The sequence below is a fragment of the Mus caroli genome, chromosome 9, assembly GCF_900094665.2.
Source record: "Mus caroli chromosome 9, CAROLI_EIJ_v1.1, whole genome shotgun sequence".
NCBI lineage: Eukaryota > Metazoa > Chordata > Mammalia > Rodentia > Muridae > Mus > Mus caroli.
The window spans coordinates 119015349-119027155 of record NC_034578.1 but is presented as its reverse complement, the minus strand read 5'-3'; the positions used below and the strand labels follow the sequence as shown (position 1 = coordinate 119027155).

Genomic DNA, 11807 nt, shown 5'->3' with positions numbered 1-11807 from the left:
GTTGGAACATCTTCTGGATATATGCCCAGGAGNGGTATTGCTGGATCCTCTAGTAGTATTATGTCCAATTTTCTGAGGAAGGCAGGATGTTCTTAAGTTTATTATTAAGGAAGTAAAGGAAGAATTTGCACTTAGGTTTTATTATTCTGAATGTTACTTGGCTTTTCCTGGGCTGTAGTGACAGTGTGAGGGATAATGAGTTGCATTTGTATTCAGTGTACTGTAGGCTACAGTGACTTCCAATCTATTCTAGCTTCATCTGTATCTAGTATGCTGTAGGAAACAGTGACGTTCCAGAGTGGCAGTTCTGCAAGCCTACCTGAGAATAATAGCTGAGTATCGCTCTACCTGCTGGGAGTCCGTCCGTTAGTGTATCGTTGTCTCTCCTGTGGTCCTCTCAGTGAGTGGGACACAGTATTGTGCTTTATATGAGCAAAGAGATTCAGATGAATATTCAGTGCAAAATTGTCTTTTCTATGGTTGTTATTGTAAATGTCTGCCAAATAATCCCTAAATCTACCTCTATATGGTTTTTTTTTTCCCCATTTCTAACATTTTTTTTTACCTTTTTCTGGAATGGGTATTGTGCCTGGAGCCTATATATGCTAGGCCATTGCTGTCATACTGAGCTATATCCCCAGATATTATTAGATTTTTGTTAAACTTTATGAAAAAAATTCAAGCATGCAAAAATACAGAAAGTGGTATACTGAGCCCCAAGGAACCCACTACTCAGTTTTACAGTCACCAGGCATGGCCAATTAACTTTCTTTCTTCCTTCTTTCTTCCCTTTGTGTCTTTTTTGAAGCAAGTCTCAGACATTATTTTATCTGCAGTTACTTATTGGCTATAAGTATAGTCTTATATGGCTATATGGCTAGGGGAAAAAGTATATATATATATAGTGAATGTTCCAGAACAACTTTATAACTTCTCAAAAGTTACACAGTTACAAACATTTTTTGTGTAATGAATTTATTTAAAAGCCATTTGAAGCTTTACTTCAAGTTTAGAGACTAAATATTTTTAAAAATCAACTACTGTTTCATTTTGTTGAAGACACTGCTTTATCCTCATATTGAACAAGTGTAGGCTATTTTCCTGTTATAGCAATGCAGATTATTTTTTCTGTAACTTTTACCCAGTCAAAAACAAGATCCAGATGTAAGATATATACTGCAGTTGTCAAATTATGAAGAAGCACATGTAATTCAACAGAAAAAAACTTAAAATCTTGTCAATTTAGAAACACTTATACTCATTACTAGTAATAGTCTCCATAGTTTCTTGACTGAGAACAAAAACATGCCTATTAAATTTTTATATGACTGTGACTAATCTTATTTTTACACCTATACTGTTTGTTCTTTTGAGAGTAAGATCTCACTGTTTCCAGCTTAGCTTTAAACCTATTATACGTAGTCCACCTATATATCAGTTTGAAGAATTCAAAATCTTTACTATATTTTTACATTTTTCCCTTATCCAAAATTCTTTTCTTGTTTGATTTTTAATTGAAAAAGTGCAGACAATATATTCAATCATGTTTTCTCTTTTAATTCCTTCCAAGTCTATCTCACTCATTCAACTTTGTTATTTTTCTCATTTTCAAAATGAAACATGCATACCAAAAAAAAAGACTTTGTAAGTAAAGATAACCCATAAAAATAGAGAGACTCACAATACACAAAAGGAAAAATCAAAATAACAGTAAGACAAAGAAAATGCCAAAACTAAGGGAAAATGAAACAAAAAATACCATAGAATTTATTTTGTTTTAGGCAGTTCCTCCTGGGCTTGGGGTCTGCCCTGAAGTGTATGATTGATACATCCAGAAGGGCTCCATTAGAGAAAACTGATTTTCCCTTTTGCCATAGGGTATCAATTACAGGTTCCTTCTTAACTGAGACTCAGATCCCATGTCCACTTCCTCTCATTGCTGAGACTCCACCTGGCTTGAACCTGTACAGGTCTTGGGTATGATGCCACAGTTTCTGTGAATTCATTTGTGTATCAGGTCTGTTGCATTTGGAAGGCAAGACCTGGTATGCTTGGAGTCATTCCTCACCTCTAGCTCTTACTGGCTGTCTCCTTTTTCTGCATCGCTCTCTGGACTTAAGGGGAGGGTTTTGAGGAAAACATCTCATTTGGGACTGAGTGCTCCAAAGTCTTTCTCTGAATATTGTCCAGTTGTGGACCTCTGTTAATTCCCATCTCCTGCCAGAAGCTTCTCTGGTGTATACTAAGGCACTTACCAGTGTGTATAGCAGTATGTCATTAGGAGTGATTTTATTGCTATGTTCCTTCAACAGAATAACAGTACTAGATTTTCCCCAGGCCCGTGATCTAGCTAGTCTCAGGTCCTGGCCACTTTAGCAGTGTCTGGTGTGGGTTCCATCTCATGGAGTGGGCCTTATGTCTGATCACAAAATGGTGGTTTCCTCCTATAACATTTGTGTGACTATTGCACCTGTGTGTTTGCAGGTTGCAGGTCACTGTTGTGACCCAGGGCTTGGAGCCGAGTGACACTGATGACTATTTTTCTCTCTAGTGGAGTGCAGAGTACTTTCCAGTATTATGAGTGTTAGTTGGGGTGGAGTTTCCAGTTAGGCACTAGCTCAACTTCTCCATGTTCAATGACATAAATAAGTCCCATTCCTGGCACGACTTAGTGGCAGAAGATGTCTAGTTGGGGCATTTTCTTCCCTATTATATGGTGACTCCATTTATATTCCTTTCACATATGTATATATTTTAGGAAACTTTTTAGTAGTAGGTTTCTATATAGCTTTTCAAATGGTCTTTAATGTTGGTTGTCCCTGCCCATATTCTCTCCCTATTTAATCCTCCTGTTCCAGCTTCCCCTTTTCTTTCCATAATACTATAGTTTACTCCACCTTCTTAGGGAGAGCCTCACTTCCCCAGTAGTCCCTTACAATTATAGCACAGATACCAAGTTTAAAAGCTAACATCCACATAAGAGAGAAAATTACAATGTTTGTCTTTTGGGGTCTAGATTACCTTTACTCAGGATAATTTTTTTTCTAATTCTACCTATTTACCTGAGTTTCATAATTTCATTTTTCTTAAAGCTAAATAATATTCCATTATGTAAACTTACCACAATTTATTATCCACTCATCAGGTGATCGGCATGTAAGCTGTTTCCATTTTCTGCCATTATGAATAGAGCAGCAATATGCATGGATGAACAAGTATTTGTGTAGTAGGATGTAGATGCCTTTGGGGGTATGCCTAAGAGTGGTACAGTTGGATCTTGAGATAGATCTGTTGCCAGCTTTCTAAAGAACCACTACACTGATTTTCATAGTGGCTGTACAAGTTTGCACTCCCACCAGCAGTAAATAAGTATTCCCACATATTTGCCAGCGTGTGATATCATTTGTTTTGTTGATTTTGACCATTCTTACTGGAGTAAGATGAAATCTCCAAGTAATTTTAATTTGTATGTCTCTAATGGCTAAGCATGTTGAACATTACTTTACATGTTTTCTCAGCCATTTGTGTTTCATCTTTTGAGAACGCTCTGCTTAGTTGTGTACCTCATTTTTAAAATTGGGTTAGTTGTTTTCTTGATCAGGGTTTGATCAGGGTTTTTTGGTGTTTTTTTTTTTTTTTAGTTTTTAAAATATTTTGAATACTAATTCTTTATTGGTGTATAATTGATGTCTTTTCCTGTTCTATAGCCTGTCACTTTGTACAAATGATAGGTCCTTTGCCATACAGAAGCTTTTCAGTTTCATAAGGTCCCATTTGTTAATTGTTGGTCTTAGTGCCTGTACTATCAGTGTTTTGCTCAGAAAGTCTCTTTCTGTGCCAATGAGTTCAAGCCTATTCCTTGCTTGCTCTTCTATCAGACTTAGTATATCTGGCCTTTGTTAAGGCCCTTGATCCATTTGGAGTTGAGTTTTGTGTAGATTGGTTCATAAGTATGGATCTATTTGCATTCTTCTGCGTGCAGCTATCCGGTTTGACAAGCAACATTTGTTGATGATCCTGTCTTTTCTTTAGTGTATGTTTTTGACTTCTTTATCAAAAGTCAGGTGTCCATAGATATGTAGACTTATGTTTGGGTCTTCAATTTGATTCCATTGATCAGTATGTCTATTATCATACCATGCTATCTTTATTGTTATAGTTCTATAATAAAACTTAAAATTTGAGATAGTGATACCTCTAGGAGTTCTTTTATTATTCAAGATTGTTTTAGCTATTCTAGTGTATACATGCAGGCATGTGTGTATGTGTACATGCAAATATGTGTGTGCATGTGTCTTTATTTCATTCAACCATTTCTATTTTCACTGTCTTCATTAAGACATTTGTTTCTATCCTCTTTAAGGTCCATGAACATATTCATAATTGCTATTCTGAAGTCCTTGTCTTGTGCTTCAGCTGGATTGCATTTCTTAGGTCCTATTACCATGAAGTTACTGGCTTCTGGAGGAGGCATATTGTATTGGCTGTTCATGTTTGTGTTTTTGTGCTGAGATTTAAGCATCTGGAATTAAGATGTTTCAAGTATGTTTTTAGTGAGGTGTCTGGTCATGTCTCTGTGGGTGGGTGTTCCATTCGTAGTTGCTGTTGCCCACTCTTGGTCCTGGACAAGTGGAGTCCCTAGTAGAGAGCTTCTGTAGGTTGAGAGTAATGTAAAGAAATGGAAATGGCCTGAGAGGAAAGGCTGAGAAAAGTAGAATGAAAGAGCTAGAGGAACTGGGGTCCACACCAAAAGGCACCCAAGAGATGGAGGTGTGGTGGGAAGCACCTGCAAGCAGGCTGCTACAGGACAAATAATAGTCTAGGGAGGTTGGAATGGAGGACAAGAAAGGTTTGTTTTATTTGTTTGGTTTTGGCTTTTCAGAATGACTTGTCAGGGGCTAGGATATAGTTCAGTTAACTAAATGCTTGCTTAGTGAGCACAAAGCCCTGAATTTGATCCCTAGTACCACATAAACCAGGCATATTGGTACATGTTGGTGCATGCCTATAATCCCAGCACTGGGGAGGGTGAAAGCAGGAGGATGGGTGTCTAAGATCATCTTTGGCTATAAAGCAAGTCTGAGGCCAGCTTGATTTACAAGAAACTATGCCCCCAATACCCTTCTCCGTATGACTTGCCAATTCCTTTCCTGGTACACACAACTGTCTAATTGAGATCTCATTTCTTTTGTTCCTTTTTGACTAAAATTCTAGCAGTTCAAAAATCCTATTTCCTATGTTTGGAATACAGTGACTATTGGGTATCTGCCCTGTGTACACCAAGGTTGAGGCTTGATTGAGCCTGCTGGCAATCCTGCTGGGGCTGCCACTTACCCAGACTGTTGAGAAAAGCTATGTGCACACACAACAAGCATTACTCTTTCTCTCCTTGGATGTTGGGTCACTATTTTAAAACTGCTGTTATTTCGTATATCAAGGAAAATTATACTCATGTATTTGTTTTTCATAGGATTTGCTAAAGGCCCAAGACTTGGATGACTTGGAAAATACAGTTGCAACTCTTAGGAGTGAATTTCAGAAGACACTTAATGACAAGACAGAAAACCAAAAATCTTTGGAGGAGAACCTAGCAGCAGCCAAACATGACCTCCTCAGAGTACAGGAGCAGCTGAGCATGGCTGAAAAGGTCAGACGGAAGAGCTTCGCCTGTTCATGACTGTTATCTAATACGTACAGTAGAGAGGCACAGATGTGACTAGATAAGTGGTACACAGTGTCAGGGGCAGCTCATTTTATTCTGAATTTTAGCCAATGTATGTTCTGAAGAGCTATCATTTCTTGGCACTTAGCTTCTTCCATCTTCGTGATAATAAACAAACTGCTCCCTCCCTCCCTCCTCCACACGCTGCCTCCACCCTGCACCCTTGCTTTGCTGTCTGTCTGCTGGTTCTTCTATAGCCTGAGAGAGATCTGGGTGGCTTTTGTTATTGTTTTTTTTTTAATGGTGTATATGGGAAATAGTAAATTTTTTACTTTAGGAATTACATATTTAAGAATATTTATGCAAGGCTGGAGAGATGGTGGCTCTTAACCATCTGTAACTACAGTTTCAGGGGATCCAGTGCCCTCTTCTGACATTGATGGGCACCAGACATTCATATGGTATACATACATAAATACGTGTTATGTAAAACATTCATATGCATAAAGTAAATAAGTAAATCTATTTTTTCAATCATAATTCTTTTTGAAAAAGGATTGGGTACTAGGTATGGAATTCATGGCTCCTACATATTAGGCAAGTGTTCTGCCAGCTGTGCTACAGTCCAAGGAACTAAAAATCCTCAAACTCAGGGCTAGAAAGATGCTTGGTAGTTAAGACTCTTGCAGAGGATTTGCATTTGCCTTTTAGCACGCATGTCACATGTCTCACAAATACCTATATTTCCAATTCCCTGCATGAATGATGTTTATATAAATTCACACTCAAAACCCCTCCTTCTTGGGATTTAAATCTTGGGGGTTTAGAAAAATATTGTACATATTTTACTTAAAAGTTAGTTTCTATGTTGAACAGGTTCCCATATCGAGGGCACAGTGTGATTAAGTTACTTGCTAACATGGTGTTACTTTGGAAAATAATACTATTTTATTAGATTCTCCTTTGAAGTATTTTTAAAGCTTAGGTGGTTATAATATTATACAAGTATGTTTTTAAGGAAATTAGAAAATTAGCAAACAACATGCGTTTTTTATCATATTTGTTATTCTTCCCTTAACGTTCCTTAGTAATGGGCTGACAACATTTTTCATAAAACAGGAGTTAGAGAAGAAATTTCAACAAACAGCAGCTTATCGAAACATGAAAGAGATTCTCACCAAAAAGAATGATCAAATCAAAGACCTACGGAAAAGACTGGCAAAGTAAGCTGGCTGCTCCTGACTTGGGGTTCCTCTCCCCACTTTCCTGCTGGTGCCAATGAGTCAGGCCCTGAGTTGGCCCATTGTTTAGTCCACAAGGTTGCTTTTAGGCTCAGCTAGACCTTTTCCCTCACCACACTGTACTCAGTTGCAGGCAAAGGCACAAAACAGCAGCTAGCAAGGCAACACTAGGTATTTATACTTTGCAGTGTTCTGGCACTGATGTCCTTTGCTAGTTGGGGTCATTTTGTCATCAGTGGCTTTGCATAGAAACCCAGCTGAAGCTGACATTTTGCATTTGTTCTCAGGGAAGACATCTATAAAGTGAATTCAAGATTAGATTTATCTTGGGAGGAGGTTTGCTAACCCTTACCTCATAGTCATGTTAGCTGTTCTTGTTGATTTTAGGGTTGTTGCAATTGTACTAAGATATCAAGGGTCTAAATTTTAAATGCAGGCCTAGAATCTGAAGATATCTTAGGTGATCTGATGTAGACTCCAAGTCACCATCATAGCACTAGCCTTGAGTATAACTAATTTCTGCTGCAGTGGGGCTGTAAAATGAGCAGTAATAGCACTCCTGGAAGAGCTACCAGAGGGACTTCACTCATGGCAGTAGCAAGAACAAAAAGGACATTATGCTTTCAATTCTATTTCCAGATATGAATCTGAAGATTAAAGACTGGAGGTTTTGCCTAGAACCTGCCACACATGAACATACAAGCTATCTCCATTCGCCTCAGGCATGTATTTAGAAGCATTTTGTCATATTCTGTTCTTTTTCCAATGTTTAGGCTTTCCTTGTAATATTAGAACTATCATTCTTATCTTCAGTTCTGTAATTGCGAAGAGAAAAAATGATTCTTTTCTATTGTCCCAAATACGCCTTTGTCATATGCTCCAGAGCCTCCATGCAAGTACAGTGAGATTTCTTCATGGTAGACAGCAGTTTAGAGTGGGAAGAAGAGNCATCCTTTTGCNTTAGTGAGTGAANTTTTTAATGTTAGAGAAGCTGGTAACATCTATACTTGTACAGTCCCTAAGTATAAAGATAAATAGTAAAGTTATTAATATTTTCAAATAAACCTTTTATTTTAATAATGAAATCTTAATTTATCTAATCATCAAAATGTATAAACTCATGGAAAATATGTTTACTTTCCACTCTAGTCAACATTTCTAATCAATTGTAAGGGAGAATAAGCTGAACCTTTAACCTCAGTTAACCTTTGCATCTCTCCGTCATGAGTGCTGCTTATTATANAAGATGCAGACATTTTTTGCATCCTTATTTACCATTGGTCTGTGTTATGAACAGAGAAGTCAGATTCATCCTATACTTTCACAGTTTAAAAAGCAGATGGACTCTGAGTACGTGTAACCTTTAGAATTATTTGCAGAATATCCTTTTAGCTTATATGTGAATTAGAATTCTTTCAAACTTTCAACATAAAGGTACTAAGTTCCAGGTTGAACTTTGGTTTGTATGTGTATAGAAAAGTGGCATTTTCAAGAGATTTTAATATCTCCATTGATGTACTTTTCCTCGGGTGACCATATATAAAGTATCAGAAACCAGACATGCCGCCTACAATGTGTGGTGCGGTGATGTGGTATGAGAATAAATAAAGACCACAAGGCAGGTAAACATGTCACGTGTTAACATGGAGGAAGTGTTCTATTTCTCAAAGCAAACATGTCACATCCTGTNTGAACACTCTAAGAGAGGCTTTTCCATCTCCACCAATAGGGAATTTATTCCCAGAGAATATTACATTGACCAAACCTTACATCTTTATTATTTTCACTCACACACTTCATATTAGCTTTGACTATACTGTGGGACTTTTGTAACTTTGTTAAATACTAAACGAACAAATAATAATGAAGTGATTTCTCCCTAAAAAAAATAAAAATAAAAATAAAAATAAATATAAAAATAAAAATAAAAAATAAAAGCTGGGAAGGCAATCTTAGGATGATGAATGAATCTGAAAGGGAAGAGAGGAAAAAAATATAAAAACAAAGCAACATTTCCTACGTATTTTTTTTCATCCATTTGTTTGCAGTTGGACNGCTCTTCAGTTTCATGTAGGGNTTGCATTGAGGATGCAGTTTCACCCTGTGTTTCTTTAGCCCAACATAATTCCCTCTCTGAAATTCCATTTGTGGACCAGGATGTTTTGAATAAGTCAGAAAACCAAACCTTGTAACTAAGTGGAAGATGTGTCTTTGAGAAATGGTTTAATTGTATTCTCCCTACACCTTTCTCAGTTGAAGGCCAGGAAGAAAAGACTTGATAAGACACGGCACCACATGTAATACATTGCTGGTCAGAATTTTTATTTGTTTTGTTGGTGGTGGCTTTGAAATATTCTGTGTAGTATGTTCTACTTGTTGAATAATAAATTCAAAAGTATTTCTGAAACCTTAAAAACTGTTAAGCAGTAAGGTAAACAGATGGGTTGCATAACCATTGTGATGCCTGTCTTCTACAGCATGTACTGCGTAATCACTGTGCCCCTGTCTCGTACCTGTCTCGTGTGGCACTNATTCTCCTTTTTTCCACTGTTGTGCTTTGTTTTTAAACTCAAACCTCAGCAAAATTTCACTTGGTTTTCCAGTTTTAAGATTTACTGAATCATTTAACTGAAAAAGCCTGTTTAGTCTATATATTTTGGCTCTCTAGGAAACTGCTTCGAGTCCTTAGTGAGCTGTTAGTGTACAGGCAACTGTGGACTGTCTGCTGCTAAACCATCTTAATGACGCTCTTGGCCAGGGTGCAGCACTTAACCTACTATGCACAGGGCTCTGGGATCAGAACCCACACAATAAAATAAAAACAACTAAATAAGATGTGGCTTTTATTTAACTTTAAATTGAAGCTTTTGCAATTATGATTGAGACATTTTGTTCACAAAAATAAAATGCAAAGAGTTTTGTTATTAATGCCTTCAATTTTGTTATTAATATCAATTTAAATGGTTATTTGCTCTCATCTTACATGTGTATCTGTCTGTTGAATATATATTTAATCATTTGTTTATGTATTATAAATCTTATTATATAGAATATTTTGCTCTTTTAAATGTGTAATAATACTTGATAAAGCCTTTACTAGTGGAAACACTTTGATAAACTGAATGAGATTCTTAGATATCTTTATAATTAAATGTTTGCATTTTTAATACATTAGATTATAAAACTTTGGTATTGTTTACCCTCTGGTTATGCATAAGTGCCTGGGTCCTGAGCTTTGCTGTTAGAAATTTAAGACATGATTTATCTCATATAAGCAAGTCTTTGAAGATAATTCCATCTCAGCAAGCTAAACCACCATCAAGGAAACAAAACAAACAAAAACCATTAAATATTTTCTGAAGGGAAATCATAAAGAAAGGTATTAGGATGGCCTTGGTATCTTTCATATTGCCACTAGGTCAGCCATTAAAGGTACCACAAAATCACCTGTTTATGTGAATTAATAAAAATATAGTCAGAGCTGAAGAGCTGGCTCACTAGTTAAAAGCACTTAGTTATCTTGCAGAGAATCTATGGCATAGAGTTGAAACCTAATTCCAGGCTCCTACTTGATGGCTCACAACTATCTGAAACTCTAGTCCCAAGGGATCTGACACCTTCTTCTGACTTCTGCAAGCACCAGGCGCTCATGTGGTGCTAAGACATACATTTATGCAAAACACTGATACACATAAATAAAATAGAAAGAAAGGAAAGAACGGGAGGAAGGAAGGAAAGAAGGAAGGAAGGAAAGAAGGAAGGAAGGAGGGAAAAGGGGGAAAAAGGGAAAAGGGAGCAAAGGGAAAAAGGGAAGGGGAAGGGGGAAAGGAAAGGAAAAAGGAAGGAGGGAAATGTATCAATCTCTGTTTTCATTTCTCATTGTGGCCTTGGAAAACAAACAAGCTTATTAGGATTAAGGTACATCCATGCTGAGGGCTTAAGGCACTCTTCCTAAGAGTGAAGTGCATAGGATCTGCTGCTTCTTGGAAACCTCAAGACTTCCCTGTTGCATTGCATGAAATTATCAATCATCCATCCCAGCTTTGTTTAAATCCTGGAAGTGTGTAGGTGACTGATTTGGGGTATATAGATGCTATATGTGCTTTCTTTCTTTCTCTCGCTGTGTTACACTTGCTAGGATTTCTAGTTAACTAGAAATGGTTGTAGAAGACATTCTTGTTTCTTTCGCAGTCTTGGGGGAAATGCTCTAAAATTTTAATAAGAATTATATGTTTAATATTCTATTATCAGATAAGGACGTTCTTACTTTGCTAAAACCTACAAACAGGTGTTAAATTTTCCCAAAATTCTTTTTCCGCATTTACTGAAATGATAATGCTTTTTCTTTTCTTTTTAAAGATAAGAGTCATACTATATAGCCCAGGCTGTCTTTGAAATCTTGCTTTTGATGCCTTCATTTCCTGGGCACATTTTATTTTTTTAAATGTTAAACTACCCTCAGTTGTTAACAGTACTGCCCTTAGCCATAGCAGTATGTGGGTGCTATAGGAGAGTGGCTCTGCCTACTAGTAGGTTTTTCAGGCAATCTGTTGCTAATCTTAGATTTGGCAGGATGCCTTCTGAGTCTCCCAAAGCATAAAAGTATGGGAAGCTATCTGAAGCCATCTCCCACTCATATCCTTTCCTCTTGGGAGGCTTCCAATGTGCTCAGAATAGATTGGCGTGTAAAATATAAAAATACTTACTATGAGGCCTAGCCTTGGTCTCTCAGTGAAACAGTATCTCACAACTGTGGCTGTTGTTATCCTGCCTGTTTGGATGAACTATTTTCCTTTTGGATATATGGGGGAAAGACCCAAGAAGCTGGCACCTTTGACTTACTCTCTTTTGTTATTGATGTAAGTAATAAACTGCCTGAATCTAAAAACAGCTCATTGCATCTT

At 37.1% G+C, this 11807-nt stretch overlaps 2 protein-coding genes across 2 annotated transcripts in view; one reads left to right on the top strand and one right to left on the bottom strand.

The window, feature by feature from the left end:
- Positions 1-7983, top strand: part of Lztfl1 (leucine zipper transcription factor like 1) — an 18898-nt gene extending 10915 nt beyond the window's left edge. Inside the window, exons 8-10 of the mRNA XM_021171720.2 lie at positions 5471-5647; positions 6782-6885; positions 7543-7983. Of these exons, the coding sequence (XP_021027379.1) occupies positions 5471-5647; positions 6782-6885; positions 7543-7561 (300 nt within the window). The 3' untranslated portion in view covers positions 7562-7983. The remainder of the gene's footprint in view (positions 1-5470; positions 5648-6781; positions 6886-7542) is intronic.
- Ccr9 (C-C motif chemokine receptor 9) overlaps positions 1-11807 on the bottom strand; it is a 95241-nt gene that overhangs the window by 69060 nt on the left and 14374 nt on the right. The gene's annotated exons all lie outside the window — the stretch shown is intronic.